The sequence below is a fragment of the Sceloporus occidentalis genome, unplaced genomic scaffold, assembly GCF_023333645.1.
Source record: "Sceloporus occidentalis isolate IW3139 unplaced genomic scaffold, rSceOcc1.0.p SCAF_3, whole genome shotgun sequence".
Classification (NCBI taxonomy): domain Eukaryota; kingdom Metazoa; phylum Chordata; class Lepidosauria; order Squamata; family Phrynosomatidae; genus Sceloporus; species Sceloporus occidentalis.
The window spans coordinates 87983185-88010486 of record NW_028316983.1 but is presented as its reverse complement, the minus strand read 5'-3'; the positions used below and the strand labels follow the sequence as shown (position 1 = coordinate 88010486).

At 41.1% G+C, this 27302-nt stretch overlaps 2 protein-coding genes across 7 annotated transcripts in view; one reads left to right on the top strand and one right to left on the bottom strand.

The window, feature by feature from the left end:
* Positions 1 to 11232, top strand: part of LOC149316385 (tyrosine-protein kinase JAK1-like) — a 75711-nt gene extending 64479 nt beyond the window's left edge. For all 6 annotated transcript variants that reach the window (XM_089515349.1, XM_089515352.1, XM_089515348.1 and 3 more), the window contains 4 exons: positions 1915 to 2087; positions 4295 to 4412; positions 6686 to 6796; positions 9190 to 11232. In XM_089515349.1, the coding sequence (XP_089371475.1) occupies positions 1915 to 2087; positions 4295 to 4412; positions 6686 to 6796; positions 9190 to 9291 (504 nt within the window). In that variant the 3' untranslated portion in view covers positions 9292 to 11232. The remainder of the gene's footprint in view (positions 1 to 1914; positions 2088 to 4294; positions 4413 to 6685; positions 6797 to 9189) is intronic.
* Positions 10357 to 27302, bottom strand: part of RAVER2 (ribonucleoprotein, PTB binding 2) — a 57780-nt gene continuing 40834 nt past the window's right edge. Inside the window, exons 10-14 of the mRNA XM_089515354.1 lie at positions 23104 to 23215; positions 20796 to 20941; positions 17412 to 17501; positions 14936 to 15061; positions 10357 to 13373 (exon numbers count right to left, since the gene is read on the bottom strand). Coding sequence (XP_089371480.1) covers positions 13227 to 13373; positions 14936 to 15061; positions 17412 to 17501; positions 20796 to 20941; positions 23104 to 23215 — 621 coding nt within the window. The 3' untranslated portion in view covers positions 10357 to 13226. The remainder of the gene's footprint in view (positions 13374 to 14935; positions 15062 to 17411; positions 17502 to 20795; positions 20942 to 23103; positions 23216 to 27302) is intronic.

Below are 27302 nucleotides of genomic sequence, written 5' to 3'. Positions count from 1 at the left end.
GAAGAGAGAGATGGGTGGAAAGAAGGAAAGAGATGAAAGGAAGGAGACAGAGTGGAAGAGATGGAAAGAAAGAAAGAAAGAAAGAAAGAAAGAAGAGCTGTGTGGAGGTAGAGATGAAGAGAAGAGAGCCAGGAAGAAAGAAGAAAGGAAGGGGGAAATGAAGGTGAGAGGGCTTGAAAGATGTGCGGAGGGAGAGATGGGGGAGGGAGGGAGGAAGACAGACATGATGGAAAGGGGGATGTGAAAGGAGACATAGGGAAGGAAGGAAGGAGAAAGAGAAGGGGAGATGGGAAGGAAGAAGGGATGGACCTCTGCCTCCAGCAGGAAGGGAAAGAAGGAAGGAAGGAAGGAAAGAGGTGTGGAGGGAGAGATGGGGAGAAGGGAAGGGAGCTAGGAAGACAGGAGGGAGGGAAGGAAGAAGGAAAGAGGAAGAGGAAGGGAGAGGGAAATAAAGGAAGAGGTGGGATGGAGGGAAGGAAGAAAGGGGAAATAAAGGAAAGGGAGGAAGAAAGAGATGAATGGAAGGAAAGAAAGAAAGAGTAAAAGGGAGAGTGAGAGAGGGGGAATAAAGGAAATGGAGGAAGAAAGGCATGGAAGGGTAGTAAGAAGGTGAAAGGGAAATAGAAAGGGAAGAATAAGGAAAAGGGAGGAAGAGAGAGACGGATGGAAGGAAAAAGAGTGGGAGTGAGGGAAGGAAGTGGGAGAATGAGAAAAGGAGATGGAAGAAGGAAAAGGGAGGAAGAAAAGAGAATGAATGTGAGATGGGGGGTGGCAGGTCTGGCAAAGAGGGCCAGGCCTCTAGCGCTGGCGCCTGCCGTTGGCTTTTTTGCGGGCCCCTGACGGGGCCTGGGGCCCGTCAGGGGCCCGGAAAGAGGGCGAGGCCTCCAGCGCTGGCCCCGCCCCTGGAGGGTGGAAGCTCCACCCCCAGTGTGTGGCACTGCCCCCGGAGGGTGGAAGCTCCACCCCCCGGCTTCGGCCCCCCAGTTGTCTGAGGGACAGAAACCCGGCCCCCGGCTCAAAAAGGTTGCCTACCCCTGGGATTAATGAAGGAAATCTTAAATTGCAATTTAAATTTTGACCCAAAATTCTTTTTGTTAAGTATGGTTATGCACAGCCAATTAGAAAAGAAATATGGGAAAATTTTATTTTATATGTCCATGACTGCAAGATTAGTATTTGCCAAATATTGGAAGAAGAAAGAGCTTCAGGATACTCAGGAATCGTTAAATAGACTAATCAGTCTTGTTGAGATGGACAAACCTACCTGTTTAGTAGAAGACTTCGATTGGGAAGAAAATAAGAAAACCTGGAGCCCTCTGCTTGATTATATGAAGAAAAAAAAGGAAAACTAAAAATTTAATTTTCCAAGTTAGACCTGTCATAGGACCCAGCCACAGATGCTGGCAAAACGTCAGGAAGAAACTCTTCTAGAACATGGCCACATAGCCCGAAAAAGCCACAAAAAACTATGGATGGCCTTCGACTTCACATAAGACCCTGAGTTCTTTGGATATTCTATATTTGGTACAATTTTAAGTGATTTATGTAATTATTGATATCATTAAGACGCTTTTTGTTTAGGCTTCAACCTCCCCTTATTTAGACCAATGAAAACCTATTAAGAGATTGTCATACATCATATTGTACTGGAACTGATAACAGATTAGAAGCCTGTATAGAAATGAGCAAGGACCGATGTGTAATTTTTGTACTTCATAGTTGTATTTCTTTGTTTGTCTTGTATGTTTTTCTATGTATGCATTTTTTATCCTTAGTAAACTTTTTAAAAAACAGGATTTATTGTTATATTTTGTAATAAATCCTTCAGTGCTGTTTGAGTTTGAAACTTAATAATTACAAGAAAATGAAACAAATGATAAAGTTTTGTACAGTATGTGTTTTCTCCACTTTCAGGGAATGGACTATTTGGGATCTTGCCAGTATGTCCATCGAGATTTAGCAGCACGGAATGTTCTTGTTGAAAGTGAACAGAGAGTAAAGATTGGGGACTTTGGGCTAACCAAAGCAATTCAGACTGATAAGGAATACTACAAAGTCAATGATGACCGAGACAGTCCTGTGTTCTGGTAAGAGATGTACTGACAGTATAAGAATATAGAAAGCTTTTGCTGCAAGAGATAAAAATGAGGTGGTACCTAAAACTGCATGCATCATTCTCTATATTACTGTGGATTATTCAGATACTTTCAAACCGAGTCTATACAACTGCCATCCTGTGTTAATCAGTGAAGCTGTATTTATGGTAAAAATAGCAATAAAGCAGGGGTAGGCAACCTTTTTGAGCTGGGGGCCGGGTTGCTGTCCCTCAGACATCTGGGGGGGCCGAAACCGGGGGGTACAGCTTCCACCCTCCGAGGCGGAGCCACACGCTGGGTGGAGCTTCCACCCTCTGGGACGGAGCCACATGCTGGGCAGAACTTCCTCCCTCTGGGGGTGGAGCCGCATGCCGGGGGCGGAGCTTCCACCGAAGCCCCGCAAGGAGAAGGAGGCGTGTGCCTGGCCTCTCCTCCTCGGTCCCTTCCTTTGGCCAAAGCCCAAAAATAAATAATTAAATTATTTTCTAAAAAATTAAATAAGCATAATAATAACAATATTTGCAAGCATGGAAGCTACCAGAAGGCCACAAAATAGGGGAAATGCATGCACATTGTCTCAAACCACAAAGGAGCAAGCAGGCCATGTGGAGGGATTTTTGCAAAGAGAATACCAAAGGATAAGCATAATAATAACAATATTTGCAAGCATGGAAGCTACCAGAAGGCCACAAAACAGGGGAAATGCATGCACACTGTCTCAACCCAGAAAGGCACAGGTAGTAGGTGTAAGCTTCCGATAACCCCCCTCCCCCAATGAACCAACCTCTCGCGTGGCTCTGGGTCCGGGTCTGGGTCTCTGTGTGTGTGTCTCTCTCTCTCTCTGCCTCCTCCTTCTTCTCCCCCCCCCCACCCCGCTCTTCCATTTTATAGGGAGGAGAAGGGTGGAGCCAGGAGGGAGGAGGGTGGAGCCAGGAGGGAGGAGGAGGAGGGCGGCGCCCATTTGGAGGGCCGGTGCGACCCTGGAGCCCTCGAACAGGGCTCCAGCGAGCACACTGGGCCTCCTAGATGGGTGCTGCCATTTTGTTCTTTAAAATGGTGGTAAAGTTTCGCGCAACCTTTCGCCGCAATTTTAAAGAACAAAATGGCACCTGGAGCGGCGGCGGCAATCGGCGGCAGGAGCGAGCAGGGGCCGGTCCTGCCGCCTCCGTGGGCCGGATCAGGCTTGCGGGCCAGGGGTTGCCGACTCCTGCAATAAAGTAATAGCAAGTAGATTTCTATACCACTTATCAATGAACTAGCACTCCCTAAGTGGTTTACAATGTGTAAGCCAATTTCTCCCAGCAAGCTGGGTACTCATTTTACCGACCTGCAGAAGGATAGAAGGCTGGGTGAACCTTGGATTGAATTTACAACGTTGTGGCTGCAGTACCAGCATTTAACCACTGCACCACAAGAGCTCCTTCAAAAATTACTTGTTCATGAGAGTTGGTCCTAAGGATAGGTAGTTGTATTGTCTATTCCTGTCTTGGATTCAGTCTCATTGGTGTTTATTTCCATGAACATCCATGACAATGTAAAGTATTGCTTTAATACATTCATATATATCACATTTCATTAGTGTGTAGTCTAGGGATGGTGAAGGGGTGGCTCTCCACACATTGTTGGACTACATTTTCCACCATCCATGGCCACATGTCTTGCCAGATGCAACCAACAGGAACTGGAATCCAACAACATAATAGAGGGCCATATATTCCCTATTACTGGTCCACGCATTAGGGCATTGGCCCGTAGTTCTCATCTCTTGGAAACACTTTCCCTAATCTCTTTGCTTTACATGCTCTGCCATTATCAATTATGTCTTATTTCTAATGTTTTCATTTTTTTTCTTTTGTCTCCCTTCCCTCAATGGGTATGGGTGTGTGTGTGTGTGCTTAAATTTATAAGTTAATTTAGAGTGATGCTAGTGTGTCTGTGTAAGCATTAACACCACTAACCAGAACTCCATATTTCACAATATAAAGTTGAGATGTACTCCAACTAAATTAAATTACTCCAACTAGACTAGATCTAATCAATCAATCATTAAATGGTGAATCCACACGTAAGTAAATCCACACATAGGTAAATCCCATTGATTGAATGGGTCTATTCTGATCAGGATTAACAACAGGATTTAGGCCATTTTGTGTAGCAGATTTGCTAAAAGAAGTAATGGAACTTTTATGTGTCTCCAGGTATGCCCCAGAATGCTTGCTGCAGAGCAAATTTTATATTGCTTCAGATGTTTGGTCTTTTGGAGTGACCCTCTATGAACTATTGACATATTGTGATCCTGAATGCAGTCCTATGGCAGTAAGTAGTTGTGAAAAGAAACATTACTTCCACTGAACATTCTGTATATTGACATAATTTAGGGTCCTTTTTGAAACAGGAATAATAAAATTGTGTCCGGAGCTGTTGCCATACTGCAGAATTAATACATCCAAAGTGAATAACTGACTATGAAGGTTTCCCAGTGGAGATACTTGATTTTCAAAGTAGTTATATTGTGCCTACTTAGATGGGTTTAAATAAAATGAAAGAAGGAACACAAGACTAATATTTCTTTATACATAGAGCCCCAATACATTTTTGAAACTACTGTATTTATTTAAATTGTGAGGATGAAAGATGGCTCCATGTACATTATTTGGATATCTTAGAAGCTGTAAATATTATTTCAGTGGCAATATTCTTATTTTTCTCATGTTCTTACAAAGCTGTGCCTGTAATAAAAATAGCTGAGGTTACCCAAGGTTGGACTTGAGTGTATTGCTTGAATCTGAACTTGGAATAAAAGAAAGGCTTATTGCGTACAATTTGCTATTACTACCATCTGCTTCAGAAAGTGACTAATATTGAATAATTTTGTAACCTGCAAACAATCAGTATGTGTTAAGGAGCAGCAAAAGGATATCACCAATCCAGTGCTGCCACATTCTCTAGTGGTAGTATAATTTATTTAGCTGAACTAACTAACTTAGTTTAAATGAATAGGCCCTGCTCCAATATTTTGGTACAGCAGTATGCATTGTCTTGGGAGGTTCTTTCAAAAAGAGGCAAGACAGAAGTCTCATACTTAAAAAGTAACCCAGACCTAAATTGAAAGTGAAATGTGTTTTGTGTCCCATGCACTTGAGAGAAATTGTGCTTCTTATTTTAAAAAGGAGAGGTTGCATCCCTTTTTAAATTGGTGCACAACTGTTTCCAAGGGGGTTTGATGTTGGAGCAGTGATAAGGGAACACATCCTTGTTGCTAGGGAAATTAGGCCAGCACTCTTTTGTTGCAATCCACTTACACCTAGTTAACTAGCTGAGGAAGAATATTGTATTTCTTTATCCCACTGAAAGCAATACATGGAAGATTATCCCCAGATATTGCCCATTCATATTGCATTATTTTTATTATGATATACAAATAGGATTGGCTCCTGTTCCAAAGGTTTAGTGCCAACTCTACACATCAAACACAGTGTGTGTAAAGATTCTGTGGACCATCATAATGACAGTTGTGTAGGCAAGGTGCAGCAGCAGGAGTAAAAAGAATATGGGTGCAGTAGCAGGGAAAAGCAGAAAAGGCCACTTTGTCCATATCCCAAGAAGTTTCTGACCTTTGTGTAACTTTGGCGCGTTACAGACCGCCAAAAAGTACGCACTCTGCACGTGCTAGGGTTAGGAAGGGGCGTGCTAGGGTTAGGAAGGGTCTTACCTTCCTAATGGCCCCCGACCCTAGCACGCGCGGAGCACGTACTAAATGGCGGTGCCTGTCCACACAGGGGCCGCCATCCTGATGTCTCAGACGCACAGCGTCCGGACGCCGCGCGGCGGAAGTGACGCCATGAGTGTGTGACTAGCACCTTGCGGTGCCACTTCTGGATGGCAAGAAGAAGCCCCATTTCAGCGCTTCTTTTTAGCTGCGCCGGGAAGCCTCGTGGTCTGGCCGCTGGGGCTTCTCGCGCAGCTAATGGCGGTGGCGGCAGACCACCCGCTTTTGGGCGATCTGTAACGCACCTTTGTCTCCACAGTGCCTGGATTGCATGTGGATCTTCAAAGCGAAAAGAGCTCTAGGAAGGCTCTCTTGAAAAATTACTTGTTCTGCACAAATCTGTCTCTGGACAGTGACAAAATAGCCTTTTCTGCCTTCCCCTCAGTTCTGCTGCACAACTCTGAAAAAAAGTGGGCTAAACCAGCATAATGAAGTCTTAGATCAGCATTGTACAGCTACAGGATTCTAGCCTTTCTAATGTTTCACAGTAGTTGAGCAAGTAACAGGAGGACAAATTCACTCAATAAGTTAAAATTTGAGCTTGAGTTCTTACTCTCAATTTTTTTGAGTGCTCCTGCTCCCTTGCTGTGTACCAACATTTGAGGAAATGCTTACTTTTTTGCATTTTACTCAGTGTGACCCTCTGCCTCAGTGCCACATTTTTCTTTTCATTGGACTTTGAAACACCTTTATTTACCATTCAGAATCTGCACACAAAGCTCCCAACTTTCCCCCATTATTGAGTTTTAAAGCATGGGGAGCTTTCTCAATCCCTCTTCTGCTAACAGGAAATTAAACATGTGTTTTCATCATTTTACAGGAGTTCTTAAAGATGATTGGGCCAACTCATGGTCAGATGACAGTCACACGGCTTGTGCGAAAATTAGGAGAAGGCAAACGTTTGCCATGTCCCAAAAATTGCCCAGAAGAGGTAAGAGGTTAAAAATTAGAGGACTATACAATTTTCGCTCCTTCCCTAAAGGCTGACTTGATAAGGTTCCAGAGTTGTTCACAGTCCCTGAGCACCAGGCACATTTAAGAGAAGCACTCTTGAATTTTAGGAAATTCCTAAGCAGAATGAGACTTGGGGAGAATTTCTAGTTTCCAGAAGCCCTCAAACCCCAAGTACTAACAACATACACAAGGGAAAATCCCATGTCTAAATATATCCTGGTTGGGAAATCCCCTTCCCCCTGCTTATCAGACAGGGGTAAGCATTAGTATCATATGTATTATCACAACATACGTTTGAAGTATTAAGTATATGAAAGGGGAGGGGTCCCCTTTGAGATTGGCCAGCTGTTAGTACCTGTGTCTTCACTCTGTGGTCCAAAACACACTGCAGAAATAATCCAGTTTGAGACCGCATTAACTACCCTGGCTCAGTGCTAGGAAATTCTTGGAACTGTGGTTTTGTGAGACATTTAACCTTCTCTGTCAGAGAGCTCTGGTGCCACAGTAAACTACAGTACCCAGGATTCCCTAGCACCAAACCAGGGCAGTTAGCTTACAGTTGTAAACCGCTTAGACACTGCTTAGGCGGTATGAAACGGTATATAAATGAAGCTTGTTTGTTTGTTTGTTCAAGCAGTCTCAAACTGGATGACTTCCACAGTGTATTTTGGACTTGTGACACATATTGAAGGTCTGGATCTAATAAAAGGTTAACACATTGTGTGGAACTGATTTCCGTTAGCTGGAGCTCCCATGGCAAAAGGAGGAAGAGGCAATCTTTAACTGATTCTGTAATAGACTACTTTTTTCAGCATGTTGTAAGGAGATATCCAGTACCTTCTTGCATAAATTTTGCCAGGCTGTGCAATGGCTCATGGATGCACCCTTAGCTGAAACAGCCACTGATTGCCCTAAGTCAGTGATGGTGAAACTTTTAGAGGCCGAGTGCCCAAACTGCAACCCAGAACCCACTTATTTATTGCAAAGTGCCGGGTCCCTCTGGCTTTCTAGTAACAAACTCTGGTAAACCCTGAGCTGGGGCGACGGCACATGTGCCCACAGAGAGGGCTCTAAGTGCCACCTCTAGCACACGTGCCATAGGTTTGCCATCACTGCCCTAAGTCTTGCTCTGGGAGAGGTCTCTGGCACCATCAGTGGCCTGGCCACCTTCAGTCTCCCTTTTTCTTGACCTTCTGTTACATGGGTCCTCTCAGGGGTACCCCATTACTTTGATATCAAAAATATCACACACACACACACACACACCCATGTGAAAGCCATGAGTCTAGGTAGAAAATTCCAGGCAAGGCTAGCAGGATTGGAGTTGCGGGCACCAGGCTGATTGAATCAATCACATTGAAGGGGATCTGGGACAAAAGAAGGGGCTAAGATCCTCCTAGATAACCAAAGCCTTGGCAATACTGTACGTTAAGTCTTATCAGTTTTGGTAATGGCCCGTTTATCACCCTTCTCTGTTTGGTTGCGTCTTATTGTTCCCACCCGGAAAAACAATGCTAAAGTCATTTCCCAACCATTTGCTCTTGGGATTATTCCCAAGGTGGAAATGGGACATACATACTGGACCATTTTGCTTCAATCTTTGGCTCAGTCAGCCACTGGGCAGAATTTCTACCGGTCATTCTGGCTAAATTCCTCTGCAAGCTTGCCCACCCCCCACCCCCCGCCATGGAGAGTACAACATTTCATTGAGGACCCCCAGCCACCAGATAATCTCAGGGGTCATATGTAACTGTGAGGGGAGCCTCACTGCTGTCCTGTCCCTCTTTGAATCCCTTGATTCCTTTAGCTTCTCCAGTGTGTATGTAAGTTCATATTTTGCCTTTTAATGCCTATTAATAAAATTCTTATTGTTACTTGCAAATCTGCTTCAGGAATTCTGTGAATCTGGACTTGGTATAGCTGATAAAAGATCCAGTGGGCTGTCTACTCCCAGTCCCTACCTTTGAGCTAATACAAATTTTCGAGTACAGTCGTCCCTCCATATGCGAGGACTTGGGAGTCTGTGGACTTGCTCTTCACAGGAGGGACAAACTGCTATCTTTAAAATGGGCATGTGTGCCTGCATGTACTCCACAGGCACCATTATTCTCTGTGGGACTCACATATGTGCAAGTCACCATTTTTGCCGGGGGGTGGGTCCAGAACGTATCCCCCATGAGTTGGGAGGGGCGACTGTAATTGGTTTTTTCAGTGTCCTCCAGAGGACACATCCCCCACAATGGGTAACACTTCACTCACCTTCACCCTCCCTTACCACGTTAAGTAAACAAATGGAACTTTACATTCTGCCAGCTTCAAGTAAGACCTTGACCTGTTTTTAACCATACCTGCCTGCATTTGGTTTACCAGGTTAACCAGTTGATGAGGAGATGTTGGGAAAATGACCCAGGTGAGAGGACAACGTTCCACAATCTGATTCAAGGATTTGAAGAAGTTATGAAGAAGATGTAATCCAACATTTTTATACTGTTATCATTAAATATTTGAAAAGTATATATAAGGTCTTTTATTACCCATTGTAATTTTGTACTTTGGTAATGCTGTGTTTAAAGGAGCAACTTTTCTCCCAAGTGTTTCTGTTCCAGAAGGATCCAAGAAGTAAAAAAATCATTGTTCAGCCGTTCACTGGTCGACATTCTGGTCTAACAATTTGTTAGGGTTCTATTTCTTAGAGATGTGACTGATGGTTCCAGTTGGCATTGTGGATGTTATTCTCTCTGTCAGCATAAATTGAGAACTGTTGCCTTAATACAAGGGTTTTTAGTAATTTGCCTGTGCACTATTTGAATCATGTTGGATTAAAAAAAATACCAGAAGAATCAGCATCATGGCACAGTGAATAAAGACTGAAATATGTTAACATTAGTTCTTTTGCCAAAATATGTATCTAAAATTACCTTCAAAATTCATGGTAGCCTTTAATGTGACTATTATGCAAGAATGGTAGATGACTTTTTTGAATGGGATCCTAAAAGCCATACAACTACTTGAGTATAGCCATACAACCGAAGGGGCTAAAGATCTGTTGTTTCTTAAATATCAGTGGCTCCATGTCTTAAAGCAAACCTGTGTTAACTTTCAAAAGCACTTTTTATTAGGGGGACATGACAGCTATTAAAAATAAATTGAACTCCCCCCCCCCCTTCAAAACCACCACTATTCTTGCATCATATTTTGGATTGTTGCCTTTGTGGGCATATATGTTGCATTTATAAACAGCTGGTAGTATGTTGTTTTGTTGTGTGTGTTTTTGTTTTTTTTACTGATGCTGTCTCTTCAAAAGGGAGATTTATACTCTGTTGCCCCAAATCTCTAATAATTCTATCATTTTAAGAGTTGCCCAATAAGTCTGTTACAGGGCATGTAATGAGATGTACAGTACTATAACCTGAATTTGACATGCTCATCCTGCTGGTGGGGAGGTCAGTCTAAGGAAACTACACCTTCACTTGTATACATAGGGACCATTACAACAAGTAATGTTTCCTGACAAAATTATGATATGCTCAGTTAGAGTGACTGTTCTAAGATTTTAATATGTATACCTTGTATACATCCAAGGTTGGTCACCAGGCATGAGAATAAAAAGGGTATTCATTGAAAAGAGCACTGAATAATATGTAAAGCGAATACTTTAACCCTTCTGCAACACATCATTTTGGGTTGTTATGTAGCAGATTATCAAACTAAAATAATAAAGGAGAGTGGTAGCGTTAAAACTCTTTTTTGAAATCATAAACACTGTTCTAGTAAGGCTGATGCATGCAGATGCCGTTGCTGCAAACTGATTTCATTCTAGATTCCAGCATACAGTGTAGGACAGTGATGGCGAACCTATGGCATGCGTGCCAGAGGTGGCACTCAGAGTCCTCTCTGTGGGCACACATGCTGTTACCCTATCACAGAGTTTGCCAGAGTTTCTTACTAGAAAGCCAGAGGGACATGGCACTTTGCAAATAAGTGGGGTCTGGGTTGCAGTTTGGGCACTCAGTCTGTAAAAGGTTCACCATCACTGGTGTAGGAGGTTACAACAGACAGAATAGGCGATAGTGACAGAAACAATGAGTACATTATACCATAAAGAACTTCCTATAAAAATTCTCAAGTGTGGCCATTACTATGTGAGTTCTACTCCTTTCTGTAAATTTGCTAGCCTTTTACTGGTGAAGTAATAAGTTGGACACTGTTTATAAAAATTGCCGTTCAGACAGAGACCTTTGTTTTCTAAAGTGAAATACTGCATTTGAGGAATTGCAATAATATAAAATTTAATCCAGTATCCACTATCAAATTAGAATCAATCTAGAGCCATTTTTCAATATTGCCTGTTTTTTTGCTGTATATGCACTTTGTTATTCTTTATTAAAAAAATAAAGCTTTTAATCCATGTATGTTTAATAACTTTTTTTAAAAAATCCTGTCCAAGCAACTAGGTAACATTGCTGACCCCACACTCTTTTGTGTCTTCTACATCTGCCTAACTTTCCATAGCTGCTTTCCTGCATCTTCCTATTTTAGTTTTAAGTTATGTAATACATGGCATTTCCACCCAGCCAGTTCTTCAAGCAAAGAGTGATAAGATCATTTAACATTCATCTTTCCCTGAAGAGGTATGAAACATGAGTGGAGATACACACATAATGGGTTTCACTTTTCTGTCCTCTGTTCTACCATTACCTGGTTTAAATGAAAGTGAAAAACCTTCCTTATGGATCTGTTTCCTGGCTGTGTGAGCATTCTAGGTATTCACAGAAAGGCTCCATGTAATTCTTCCTGAGGAATCACCAACTTCCTTACTATAACTCCTTTTTCCATCTTGTCCATACTAATGAAGGAGCTTCATAACAGCAAGGTCCATAACCAAGCATAGGTAAAGGAAGAAAAGATTTAGCTGTTCCTTCAGGGGCACAAGATCACCAATACTATGGAACATAATGAAGTCACTTTCTAGTTTATTTACCAAGAGGTCCATTGTTCAGAACAAAATTCAGTGGGAATAAGTCTAAAATACTCAGATCAAAATAACAGAAGATGTCTCTAATTATGAGTGTCAGAGGCAGCTGTTACTTGTGAACAATACGAGTCTACAGTACAGCGTCCTAATCACAATTAAGCCATATAATCCATCAGATGGGATAATGAGAACTACAGTATTTTTTTAAATTCTATTCAATTCAATTTTATTAATGCTTAAGCATTAATTGAATTGGATAAATTCTACTACATTTCATCCAGCCTTTCTTTTGAGTGGGCCTGTTTTTTCAGTTCAGGAACCATTAAACCATGAGTGTAATTGGTCTGGGGTGAAGGTTCTACTGGCCACTGCAGATACACTGATTCACAGTGATAAAAACATGGTTTTCTGCAACCAGTTCTAGTTAGAAATAAGTTAAGAACCAACATTAGCTAAAATACAGTACAAATACAGAAAGCATCACTCCAGGAAGCAAACATGAATTGCCACAGCAGTGTAATGAATGAAATGCTATGCAGTTTTCAAGTTGGTGGCAACAACAAAAACCAAGAACAGTGTGTAGTAATGGGCTGTGAGAAACTATAACCTGAAAAGCTAAATGCAAATCATTACAAAGCATTTATTTAGACTGGACACTAAATAGAAACTCATGCACACTTTGAAAAAATTTATGAATATTGTTCTTAAATTTAGAAGGGAAGGAAAATAGTGGGCCAAATTAATAAACACCAAATGAGTATCAACTTCATTTGCATAGAAATGTTGTCATACAGACACGTATTATCAGCATTATATTTGAGTAATCTGTTCGTTTAATAAAATAGATATTTGATTATATGTTTGTAACATTCTACCATTGTAAGAGCTATGGCTGCTACTTGTTTTGTAACTTCAACTAGACTGAACTGTAGTGCTTGTATTCCAAGTAGTAATACATTCTCTGGGCTGTAATCCAGCATGCAAGCCCCATTAAAATCAATAAGGGGATATTACTATTGTCAGATATCAAAAGAAAGAATTAAACATGAATAGTTTGCAGCCAAGAATCTTAATCCTTGAAAAGTTTTTTAAATCACACAAACATAATTGTTTTGTTAAGACTATCACTGCAAGTTCCCAGAAAGATAACAAGAACATTTTCTCTCCCCATTTTTTTATTGCTTTGATAGAAATTCTTAACCCACAAAGCTGCCATTTCTTCAAGAAACGTAACTGTCATCCAGCAAATAGAAACTAGTTTGGGGAGTAACGGCCATTCCCCTGTGCTTATTACACATAAATTTACTTAGAAAAATTAACTTCCTATATAGATTTTTTTAAAAAAAAAATATCTACAGTACTTATTAAAAGTGAAAGAAATGGTTGACAAGAATAGTATGAAGTGGCTTTGTCTACAAGTATGATACTGATCTCAATAAACACGTTTTCTTTTAAGATACAGTTCTGCATAATGCATTCCTGAGCCCTGAGCGTGTTGGCCAACGTAGTCCACTGGGCTATCTTCTGGAGTGGTGATGAGGTATGAAGAGCCCCGCTTCTCATTTCTGATTGGTGCCATCTAAGAATTATAAACATTACATGTATTAGTCTGTTGTTTACAACATCAAAAAGGTGGATGGGGAAATAATCTTGCCAGACTTTAGAGACTAATTTATTTTAGCATGAGTTTTTATGGATTTAAATCCACTTTTTCATATACACTAATTGTATATGATTACTGTGAATTCAAATCCATGAAAGTTCATGCTGAAATAAATCAGTTTTAAAGGTGCTGTAGCATTCTATTTTCCCTCTTAACTTTTTATTCTGCACCACCCAGCAATCTCAAAAAAAGAAGAAAAAAGAAAGAAAGAAAGAAAAGAAAAGGTAAGGAGTTGGGTCCAGCAGGGTTTTTCTCTCTCCTTGTGGAGAGATGCATTGGGAACACTTGCAGTGGAAAGAGACAGAGGCATGTGTGCGTTTGTGTGTGGATTCCTCTCCCTCCCTTAAGCCCCTAGTGCAACTTCCTTCTCTATTCCAGGGGGCAGGTTTTCAGAAAATGGATAGCAAATGGCAAGTATTGCATTCTCTTCCTTCATTTGCCTCCTTAATGGCAAAATGAGGCCTTCTATTTGTGAGAGGCTTATGTTGGTGGGTTGAAGCCAGTGGCTCTGTAATTCTTCCATCAGCAAGCAAATGAAGACAAGTTGCACACCAAAGAGATCTCTACAGTTTTATACATTTTCTGAACAAACAGTGATAGCACATTTTAAGAAGAAATGAGGCAGCACATCACTGCTGCTTAATTAGGAATAAGGAAGAGCACCCAACCTTTCAAAATATTAGTTCCTGTAAGATTTGCATTCATACAGATGGCAGGAATTCAGAAAACCTATTACACTTGTTACACCCTCTTGTCATGCCAGGCATTGAAGGAGTTTAAAGAGCTGTGGCTACCCCACACCTCATTTATAGATTAAAATTTATTTCGCTTCCGGGCTCAATACAAGGTGTTGGTTTTGACCTATAAAGCCCTAAATGGCTTGGGCCCAGGGTACTTGGAGGACCGCCTCTCCCCACACAATCCACCCCGCACACTCAGAACCTCTGGGACCAACTTGTTGGAGGTTCCCAGGTCCAATCTGACCCGAACCTCACAGAGGGCTTTTACCACCGCTGCCCCTGTACTTTGGAATAAGCTCCCTGCAGAGCTTCGCTCCGCCGCCTCGTTAGATGTTTTTAAAAAACAGCTGAAAACATATCTATTTCGGCTGGCCTTCCCACCTTAAATTGTTTGTCTATTTCTCCTGCCCCTTTTTTTCCTCTGACCCTGGATTGATGATTGTTTTGCATTTTTCTATTGCCCCTGATAGATGTATCTTTTACTTATCGTCTTCCTGTTCCGGTTTTTGTAATAATGGTTTTTAACTGTTGATTGAATTTTACCTGTATTGTAATGTTTTTTATAACTTTGTAAGCCGCCCTGATCATTTCTTGGAAGGGCGGGGTAGAAATAAAATTTATTATTATTATTATTATTATTATTAAAATAGGCAAGGTCTAATATTGAAAGGCTGGTTGTCCCTCATGAGTACTGTATGATTCAAAACCACCACATGTGCATTCTTTTCCCCCCTTTACCTTCAATGGATTTTGAGGTGTAAGTGGCAAGATGCCTGGAGGGAAGGATCCTTGGGCTGTAGTATAATATGAAGGCATGACTTGTAAATAGGTACTGTAGTCACCATAAAGTGCACCATCAGATTCCTACATGCAATAAATAAATAAATAGGTTTTATACATACATATGTTGCCAACACAATCAAGCAGAAATGGCGGGGAAAATGAATAGCTGTAACACATAGAATAGAGTATCTAGATTATTGAAAATGATAAACAGAAGCCCTGAATCCATAGGTTCTCCAGAAATGTCCTTTGGTATCTTGTGTATCCTGTTAGTGGGGAATGACTAACAGCAACATTGTTTTGGTCAGACATCTTACTCAAATGCAACCAAGCATAAATCTGGTGTTGTAAACCAAATGGTAAGGAAACTGGTTAAATTTAATCCTTTAATTTTTTTTTGATGTTGAAACATTTGATGATCTTACCAAAAATGCTTTTGAATATTATGTGTATTTTAATTATGTGTATTTCTGCTCATAGTATTAAGATAGTATGGTCACAATGCAAGACTCCCTAGATTTCCCTTTCACTGATTTGGGCATAAGTGAGCAAGCTGATGAAGGTATTAATGTGTCAAACCTTACATCAACTGTCCTGATTACTCATTTTTCCTTCTGGTGTAAATAGTTTTTAATCACATTTATATCCTGCCACAACAATCAAATGAGAGAAATCAAATTCATATACAATGGCTAGCCCAATGCCACCAACAGGTTTTGTGGTTGAGGAAGAAACTAGAACTCAAGTCTTCCTGGAACTCTTACATTCTACCAATTATACAACCCTGGCTCTATAAGCACTACAGGTGTGTCTAGCTTAAATCGTCAAGACTTGGTTGTTGTTCACTGCAACCTTGTGGATGAGACATCTCCAAGATCCTCTGTCATCCGTTGCTCTGCTCAGGTCTTGCAGGCTCAGGTCTGTGGCTTCTCTGATTGAGTCTATCCATCTGATGTGCAGTCTTCCTCTCTTTCTGCTGCCTTCTACCTTTCCTAGCATTATTGTCTTTTCTAATGCATGCTTTCTCATGTGGCCAAAGTAGGACAGCCTCAATTTAGTCATCCTGGCTTCAGGCTTGAGTTCAGGCTTGATCTGTTCTAGAACCCATTTGTTTGATGTCTTAGCCATCCATGGTACCTCGGCACTCTTCTCCAGGATGACAATTCAAAGGAGTTTATCTTCTTCCTATCTGCTGCTTCACTGTCCAGCTCTCACATCTGTACATGGTGATGGCATGCTCCTCACTTTAGTGTTCAGAATTATATCTTTGTTCTTTGCTCATCAAGACTAGGATGTGGTAATGACTTCCTTCTGAAAACTCAGCTGGCATCCTGTTCAGCAAGTCAGCATAGGGTAGTGCTTTCAGTGTTGGACTAGGACATTGGGAGACCAGGTTTTGAATTCCCACTCAGCCACGGAAGCACACTGGGAGGCAAGTCAGACTCTCTGAACCTCAGGAAGGCAATGGCAAACCTTCTCTGAACAAATTCTGCCAAGAACTCCTATGACAGGTTTGCCTTAGGGTGGCCCTAAGTCAGAAATGATTTGAAGGCACACGACAACCCTGTTTAGCAAATGCGATATCATATATCTGAATTATGACATTACAGTTCACTTCTGCAGTCATTACATCATCACAATTACCTATTTTTTAAGCCAAGCAGCCACCTGAACGCAGACATTTACAAATTACTGTACCAGAAAGAAGGTGGGTGTACTACAGATCTCTACTTGCTATTCACCACTCTCCAGCAACCTGGAAATAGCCATGTTGTTGGGGTGCACAGCTTAAAACTGTAAAATTTTTTGAGGGATGCATTCATGTCTCTGTATCTACATCTTCCAATGCAAGATCTCATCTCTGTTATACAATTATCATAAACACAAAGGATACACTATTATGCCATTGACAGTATGCCTACTGGTAGAAGTTTAATTTTTAGACATTTTCAATCACAAAGTTATATATGCAGAAAATTTAGGGTTTTCTGATTCGTATTGTAAATTATTCTTTAAGATGTTTGCTGAATGTATTGCTATGTACAGTCAGTTAGTAACTGTTACTGCTTCATTCCTTCATCGGTGTATATTGAATCTTGATATCCATTGTGGTTTGGTTCCAGGACCCCCTCCATGAATACTCAAGTCCCATTAAATACAATGGCATAGTAAAATGGTGTCCCTTATATAAAATGGCAAATATTTTCAAAGTATTGATAGTTGAATACAAGAATAAAAAAATCCACAAATACAAAGAGCTGACTCTATTTTATACAAAGGTCCTAAAAATGCTTACTGAAACACCTTTGGCATTATATACGTATGTATGTTTTGATTGTATTTCAAAATATGGCCTTATTTATTAATTTGCTGAATATAGGATGTAGGTTAAAATACATTTAAAAAATAATAAGATAAATAAAGAACTCACCTCTGAGCCATCATTTTCTAATTCTCCTACTCTAGACTGAATGGTATGATATGCCTGAGCGTACTGTTGATACCACTGCTGGAGAGAATCCTGCAGAAGGCAAAGCAAATTTCACCTGATCTACCATCAATACAAGCCTTTAATCATCAATACAGGCCCTTAAAACAGTGCATACTTTCCAAAACAAATACATATTCAAATAAATGATATACACTCCCCTGTCCTACATGCACACTCTTCTTTCATCGAGTACATCAAAGTCAACATTTCCCTCAAAATGAAGCTCCATAAATTACTAACAGTAAGTAAGTCTGAATTCATTCCCTGCAGAATTAACGTTGATGGAACAGTTCCCTCCAAACCAACAGCTTAAGTATTCCCCTGAATGGAGACAGCACTCTCATGCTATAAATGCTTTCTAGAGAGAAAGAACACTTTGCAACTTATGAAGCTACAGGCCATCAGATGAAGTGGCATTCTGTGGCTTTAAATCTCCACCTATCGGGGAGCAGCCCATATGACTGACAACCCTGTTCCCATCAAGTGGGAAGTAGCTGGCTGATGGTCCTACCCCTCCTCATTTGAGCAATCTATGGGATAAGGAGGAATTGTGACTCTAGTTCTGGTTGTAGCACCAGAGATTGCTCATGGGAGGGGAGGGGATTGTCAGTCAGATGCTTCCTGATCAACAGGAGAACAGACCCCATTGATCATAATGGCTGCTTCCCAGTAAGTGGGGATCAAAGAATCATAGAATGGGCCATATGGGCCATCAGCTCCAACCCCCCTGCTCAATGGAGGATCTCCAGCTAGAGCATCCCCAGTAGGTAGTTGTCCAGCCTCTGAGATATCCAGGAGAGGAAACCACATCACACATCTCTAAAAAATTGGTTCCACTGAACTTTATTATTATTATTGTTACGGCCAATTGGCCAGCACGATTACAAAATTCCATGGAGCTAGAGGCAGTGTGGGTCCTCCAAACTCAGCCTGAGACTACAAAAACCCTCCACCACACCTGCTCTGAGAGGAGCCCAGCAGCAGAGAGAGAGTTCTGGCATTTGGCCCTGGGCACACCTGAGCTCCCCTCCTCCTCATCCCAGTCCTCGGAACTAGAGGCAGTGTGGGTCCTCCAAACTCAGCCTGAGACTACAAAAACCCTCCACCACACCTGCTCTGAGAGGAGTCCAGCAGCAGAGAGAGAGTTCTGGCGTTTGGCCCTGGGCATGCCTGAGCTCCTCTCCTCCTCATCCCAGTTCCACTGAACTGCTCTCACTGTCAAGATTTTTTTAAATATTTATAATTCCTTTTAATGTTCAATCAAAATCTACCCTCCTGTAACTTAAAACCATCAGACCTAGTTTCAGAGGCAGCAGAAAACATGCCTGCACCCTTTTTGTGACAGTCCTTGAGGTATTCAAAAACTGCACTCATGTCACCCCCCTCAATCTTCTCTTCATCAAACTGAACAAGGCCGATTTTTTCAACCTCTCCTCATATGTTTTGTTCCCCATACCTCCTATCATCCTTGTCACCCTTCTCTAAACCCACTCCAACTTGTCTATATCTTTCTTAAAATGAGGCACCCAAAACTGAACATACTGTAGTACTCCAGATGACGTATGACCAGCACAGAATATAGTGGGACTATTACTCCCCTTGACTTGTAAACTATGCTTACTATTATTGCGGGCTAAAATAGTATTATTTTCATGTCCAATTTACGATCAACAACAATCCCATGGTCCTTTTCACATGTAGTACTGCTGAGCCAAGTATCCTCCTACCTGCACATTTGGCTTTTGTGACCTAAATGCAGAAGTTTGCATTTGTCTCTTTGAATTTCATTTTATTAATTTCAGCCCAATTTTCTCACTTATCTAGGTCTTTTTGAATTCTGTTCATATCTCCAAATCTGATAAAGATTCCCCCCACCACATCATCTAAATCATTGATAAAAATATTAAAGAGCATTGGCCCCAGGGCATAACCCTGGGGTGCTCCGCTTGAGATCGCTTTTCAATCTGAAGCACAGCCACTGATGACAATTCTTTGAGCAGTTTTCCAACCGATTATGGATCCAGCTGATGAGGTTTCCAGCTATTTCATATTTAGTCAGTTTACTAATCAAAATGTCATGAGGAACCTTATTAAATATTTTGCTGAAATCCAGATAAATGACATCCACAGCACTCTCGCCATCAAAGGAAGGCAACCTTTCACTGACTTTTATGGGAATGGTGGATTCGCACTAATGCAGCACAGTAATTTCCTGTATATTCTTTTTTGCCTTTTTTGAAGAAAACAACACCAAACAGACATTTCTCCAGGGAACTTAGAGGTGGTGTGCTACAATAGGGGCTGGTGTTACCAACCTATGCAGTCCCACAACCTTATTTTGTTTCATTCAAGTTGCATCCCTCAATAAGTAGGGCCCTGGGGGCATCAGGATGGGATTAAGACAGACTATGTGCAGTGATGCAAACCCAGCATTCCCATAAAAGTCACTGAAAAGTTGTCTTCCTCTGATTGTGTATATTTTCCAGTCATCAGACAGAAAAATGTCACTTAGAAACCAAGCTTGTAAATAGCTATCAGTGATGAGTAACATTGCTTTTGTTGTTGTACAAGTTATGAAGCTTTTGTAACCATGAGGAGTACCCTGTCCCAGGCTGCTGGTGCTTTACAGAATATCACCTATAACCCTGAATATAAGACCAATTGATCTCTGATTCTCTTTATTTCCTTTTGTTTGAGTTATGGTTTTAACTGCTAAATCAGGTCCTCCCAGCCCTTCAACAGAGCTGTTCCAAGTTTCTTTGCATGCCTCAGCTGCACTGCAGGAAAAGCTGTTAACCACAGAACTAACATTCATGGAAAAACAAGCTAATTGTATGATGTATTTCTCTTTATATAACACCTACAGAAACTTGCTGTCCACATCTTTCTAAAATAAGAAACTAGATAATTAGGAAGACAGAAAATTCATGTGACCTAGAAATAAAAGAGGCAAAATACAGATAGATAAATAACATTTTGTAGCACCTTTGAGACTAACTAAAGAAGTTGGCAGCATGAACTTTCGTAGACTTAAGTCTACTTCCTCAGACTTATGTCTACGAAAGCTCATGCTGCCAACTTCTTTCTTTAGTTAGTCTCAAATGTGCTGCAAGATTTCTCTATATACCAACACAGCTATATCTTTGAATTCTACCATTTATAGAGTTCCTCTAGTATACAGAAGGATTCAGATTAGAAGTGCTTCACTCCATGTCCTTTTCTTTTTAAACAAGAGAACAACAACATAATTTTAATTACACTAAATTGTGTTCAAAAACAGTGCATAACCACCACCTGCAGTGAAGTCATATGTAAGCCACATACCTGTGTGTAATCCCCATACTGCGGTGAATAGCTGAAATAGTTTTCCACTGTTTGTTGTGAAGTAGTTCCCTGAGCAGCTGCAGTGTCAAGGGAGCTATTTGAAAGTCCAGATTGCTGCTTAGTATTACTGCCCTTGTTGGTGATTGCTACTCAAAGACAAAAGGTGCTTTATTACAACATCACACAAAACTTTTCTTTAATGTAAAACCAGAGTGATGGAGAAAAAAAATGTGGTTACTCCACAAGAATCATAGCTCAAAAGGACAAAACAAGACTAGAAAACATAAGTGAGGTGACAGGCAAGGCTAGGAGACCTTCATCCTGGTTAAAGAGATTATTTGTGTAGTTTTCAGAAATGTCTGGTCCACTACAGGATGGTGAAACTGTACTGCTATATTGGCCTGCTCCTTAAAGTGTAATGAACACAGAATCTAGGCCTAAAGACAGGAAGGAGATAAATGTTTTTCCTACACTAGTTATACATTTAGTAGAGGACAGTAATTCTATTGTAAATGTCTGCTGTTTTTTCTACATTTCTCTATAAATGCTACTGAGTAATCATAAAGCACCTAGTCCAAGAACACATTCTGCCAAATAGGATGATCTCCAGCCATTTTCTTTAACATGCCATTGGATTCACTTCTTTTAACATCCTATACTCAGATGCATGAAAAAGAGATAAACAGTAGCTACTTATTTAGCCCCACCATCACAATTTACCTTGGACTGTAATGTATATGTTACTTCAACAACTTCAACAACAACAACAAAAAGGGGGGGAATTCTAAAATCCATGGAATGCTCAGTTCTTCCTGCACTTCCTAATTCTGACCTGAATCTTGGTTTATTAAACCTGCTTGAGTGCAAATGATTTCAATGTATTTATTGGCTTGAGTGTTCAATTATGACTCTTGAGACCAAGGTTTGAGTCCCAGCTTGGCCATGAAACCCATTGGATAATCTTGGGCAAGTCACATGCTCTCAGTCTCAGGGGAAGGCAGTGGCAAACCTCCTCTGAACAAATCCTGCCAAGAAAACCCCACAACAGGTTCGCCTTCAGAAATGACTTGAATGTGCACAACAACCAATTCTAGATAGGACTAAGTTAAATTTAATGCTTTGTTTTACTAATGTTAACGCATTGTGATACGGATATAGGATAGTTATGCCCTTAGGGCTAAACAACATGGTCCATAGTTTGTGCAGGAATATTTGGCATCTATATCAAGCATAGAGTGTAGCACAGCCATTGCAATATGATCTTGTGCCACTTTGACCATGTTTCTCCTCTATTACCATCCCTTCACTGGCTTCCCTTCCCATTCCGTATTCAGTATAAGCTCCTGTTGTTGAATTTTAAAGCCCTGCATGGACTGCCCCCTCCTTATTTATCTGAACTTCTTTCTCCTCACATTCCCACTTGTACCCTCCGTTCTGGTAGTCAAGGTCTGCTGTCCCAGCCTAGGATTTCCACTGCCCCGTCCCAGATTCGTTCCTTCTCCCTTGCTGCCCCTCACTCCTGGAACCTCCTTCCCCCAAGGGCCCGAATCATCCCTTCTTTAACCAGGTTCAAAACTGAGTTGAAGACTATATTGTTCAGAAAAGCATTCCCAGGCATTGTGTGATTGTTTATCCGATTGTTATCTGAAATCTGATATTTGATTTGTTATTTGATCTTTTTAATTTGTTGTCTGCTTTTTTATCTATCTTGTATTATCTATTGTTTTATATGTATTTTTTAGAATGTACGCCATTGGCAGGTTTCATATTTATCAATTTTATTGTTTGTATGTTCAGCACTGTGTAAATCTACAGCGCTATATTAATAATAATAATAATAATAATAATAATAATAATAATAATAATAATAGAAGCAGGATCCCTGGTACAATTCCTTGTTGCAGCTTCACTAGCTAGCTGGAGAGGGCTAGAAATGCCATCATTGTGCATCTCAAATGCCATCTGAACAGATTTCCATTTTTTGGTGTGGCTCCTGCCTGGTAAAGTAGGTTTGGGAGGGCATTCACAATTATGGCAATACTGCCACAATTGTATGACTATACAGTACAGTGCTTATGAAATGGATCAGTTATGGATCTGTAACTCAAGGTTATACATTTCTAACTGCCTTACTAAATTTCAGCCATTATAAGGTTATTAGTGACAATGCTAATTTTATACTTCAACCACTCTTTAAAATGCCAGTTTCACATTTAATTCATTCTAAACTTTGAAGACATTAGTCTTATTTGCAAGTATGGTAACTAATTCTTACATTTTCTTCTAAGAAAAATAAAACACCACTTACCTGAAAGACATACAGAAGGCAGCACACTTGCCAAGTTCAGGTAGGGATTTGTACTAAGATGGATTTCTTTTGGGGGATCTCCAAGCAGAGAAGTCTGGCTTTTTGAAGCATTCTGCAAAATATATGCATATATTATATTCTCCAATTTTCACCTTATTACTAGAACTGGTATGCAGAGTCAATACCATGTTGAAACCCTTCCTCCAGGTCAATAGTGACTTTTAATTCACTGAAATCAAGCTTCAGTGGCTAGGCTAGAAGTCAACCCCCAATTTCTCTTAAGGCCACATACTGACTTCACACTATTTGGAGGCAAATTGCTTGCTGTTAAGTAAAATGAAAGTCACTTTCACTTCTGGAAAAATAATAGCTTCCAAGCCTGAAACATGATAAAATTGCCCCATCCACCCTTAAAGGTACAGGGATATTTCGAATGTAGATACATTAGACCAGTGGTTCCCAAACTTTGGTCCTGCATATGTTCTGTACTTCAACTCCCAGAATTCCTGACTGTTGGTCAAGCTTGGTGGGGCTTCTGGGAGCTGAAGTCCAAAACACCTGGAGGACCAAAGTTTGGGAACAATTGCATTTGATAGACAGACAGGCAGAAAGGCAGACATCAGAATCTGGGGCATTCTGGGGAGGCTCTGAGGGCTTTAAGAATGCTCTGGGGGATCACAAAGCCTGTAGGCCAGATTTTTACACCTCTGCTTTCCTTATACCACTTCCATGCACATCTATTGAAGTGTAAAACCCAAGGAACTTCTCAGCAGGCATGCACAGAATTGAGCTGTAGTACAAATAGGTAGTAGATATAATTAACTGTTTGGCTGAATATCAGTGCATGTGTTCACGTAGTGGGGAAGAGAAAGATAATGTACACAAGGAAGCCAATAGAAGGAAAATAACAAAACGAAATTCTGGATTTTCACAAATTGCCAAATGCATTCAAAACAAGGGATAGTGAACCTCTGGCTAATGGGTTAGATTCTACCTAGGGTTGATTGGCACCTGCCTCCAGTATTTGACTTCTACCTCCAATCACTGTTTAGAGATAAAAGAGACTTTTAAAAATCAGTTAAAGTGTTAAGTGGAAGTGATTTGTGTGTACAATCTGGGAAGATATTGGTCTGGAGCTCAAGTAGACATGTCTAGAACTTAGTTATGTCTTTTATGTTTTGTGGGGAAATGACTAAGGGGCTCTTCAAACTGGCACTTTGGGCCGGCTGGGAGTTGGAGCGTAGCGTCTCCATGATGCATGCCTCGGATCTGCCCCCAGGGCATCATGACTCTGTGTGCTGCTTCACACGGCATCATGGTGCTCCTCCGGCACTGTGCCAGACGCAGCACTGAAGAACCATCATATAGCTGCGATGCTACAGCTATCACACCCTTTCCACACCACAAAAAGGAGCCACTTTTTGTGGCTCCTTTTTGCGCCCTCGAAAGGTCAGATCGGGGACGCAGTGTGCAGTTGCCGTGGCCCCGGTCTGGCTGAAAAAGGTGCAGCTGGAGACCACCCCACTTTGGGGTGGTCTGCATAGCTCCTAAGTTAGTAAGAATTACACATGGTTCAGTCTACTTTGCTTTTGGTTCCATTTTCCTTAGTTTTAGGAATGGCATTCTGCCATGTATAGGGCATTTCCCATTTTAAGAGTCAATCCAAGGACATCCCCATAAATGTTGAGAATTGGGGTGGGAATTGTGAAGAGAAATCTTTTTCCATTCCAAAAGTCCAAATAAATACAAAAGACAGAATCAAATAATAGAGAGCTACCATGGTGTAATGGTGGGAGTATCGGACTAGCATTCTGAGAGACCAGAATTCAAATCCCTGCTTAGTGGTGAAAACCCAGTGGGCCACCTTTGGCAAGTCACATTCTGAGGAGGCAATGGTAAACACTTTTTAAATAATTCTTCCTAAAAAAAACCGTATGATAGTGTTGCCATAATCTGGAGGTGACTTGAGGGTACATAGTAACAACAACAACACAGGATAACAATAAAAAGCAAGATACAGTAATAATAATATTCCACTTTGCCCCCAAAATTGGGACTCAAAGCTGCTTACTATTTAAAAGAAGAACGATACAATTAAAAATATACAAAAAAAGCATTAATGTTGTTGAGATTTGAAAATGAAGTGGAACCGGTAAAGATTGCATGGTGAAATGGGCTCAAAATATTGGCTCCCCAATACAAATGGAACAATGGGAAAAGAAGGTGGACAAAAAGGTTGAAATGTACATGGATTTTTAAAAATTAAATAACAGTAGATAAGTTATCAAAATGTGTAAGATGTTGGAAATGTAAATGTAAATGTTGGAAATGTAAACAGAATACAGGGTTTATCTTCTATATGTGGTAGACCTGTGATAATACACAGAAATAGTGGATTCAAATTTATTTAACTTTAGTAGATATTTTTAAAGTCAAGATACAGTTGAAATCATAGACTTTTTTGCTGAGAATGCTGACTGATCAAATCAAGAAGAAATAGAGGCGGGATACAGACAGGCAAAAAGGGGTGTATTCATGACGTCATGAAGGTAGAGCCTTCAGACGGGCCTTACCTGAATGCCGCCATGAACACGCCCCCCGCACGCCCCAAGCGGGAAGAAGCGGCATTAAAAAGGTGCTGCTTTTCTCCGCTTCTTTTCCGTTTGATGCGCAGCTGCGCAGCTCCGTCTATAAGCTGCTGCACCGGTACGCCAGAATTGCTACGCCGCTAATTTAAGTTGCCCATTTAAAAGCTCCGTGTCTGCTGCGTCACATAATGAGTCGGGGTCCTGGAACATGCGCAGTTTGCAGTCAGGCTTTAATTGCAGCGTCAGCTGCCATGCAGGTGTGGAAGCTGCAGCACAGCTGCAGCGCATTTTAAGACTCGTAACCCTAACCCTAACCCTAGAGCAACATGTACGCATGCGTTGCTTGGAAAGTTTGGACTTTAAAGTGAGCCCCTACACACATTCCTGTGCCATTTTCACCTAAGAATAAAAAACGCTAAAACTGTAAATATTTACATATGTACAAGGGAGGTGATGGGGGATGGCAGGGGGACAGCGGTGGCAGCGGAGACAGCTGTAGCTGTGCATTGCAGATTCAGCAGGAGCGCGGGGACCAAAGGAGAGGAGGCATCTATGATGCTGGTGACACTGGCAAAGTGCAAGCGGACAAGGATGCCAACACCAGCTGATCACCAGCTGGCAGGAGACCACCATTGTTCTTGGGCAGAGCGGGGGGAAAAGTTTTAAAGGGGCTTGGGCACTTTAAATGTGCCCATAGGCTTTCTGCCGCCGCTGCTTAGTGCTGCAGCTGCGCAGCTGCGCATCCGCCAGCCGGCAAAGGAAAAAAAAAAGCCCCATTTTTGGCCGCCCGTGAGGAAGCTGCCTCTCTCTTTGCAGCGTCCTCCGAGGCGGCGGTTTGGAAACTCCGGGTCTGAAACGGCCCCAGGTGAGGCGTCTTCACTGCCCCCCATGTGGAAGCCCCATCTCCTGAGCCACGCCCCCGGGGCGGTCGGTCTGGAGGCTCCGTATTCAGCAGAATACACCTCCAAGACGTCTTCCCCTGCCCATCTGTATCCCGCCATAGAAAGACATTATAATATATGATCACAGAAGCAAGAATTATACATGCTCAGAGATGAAAGGACATGGAAACAAGAAGACTGGCTGACAAACTATTGAAATGGAAAAACTGACAATATTGATTAAAGAAAAATCTTCAAATAATTTTGGGAATTGTTTATCACATACTTTCAGCCTCACTGGGAATATGTATCAGTTTTGGGTTTTGTAAAACAAACAGACTTTGTATGTTGCAGAGGCATAAATATAGTTTCATATATAAGGAAGTATAGTAATAAAGTATAATAATAGTATCTATCAGTTGTGGGAGTCAGTACTGTATGCTTGTTTTTGACAAGTAGTTTAGTAAAGTTTGTTTTGTTATTCTTCAATTATATATATATATTTGTTTGTGATAGTTTTTTAAAGCGAACATTAAAATAAAATAATTTGCAGTATTACAACCACAGTTTACTGCAGGTACTGAAACAATACAGTACCCCCTGTCTGTTCTTTAAAGATTTTCTATTTTAAAAGCTTGTCTGAATAAAAAGGTTTTAGCCTGCTGACAGAAGGACAACAGGAGGTGGTCATTCTGGCCTCCCTGGGAAGAAAGTTCCAGAGCCTGGGAGA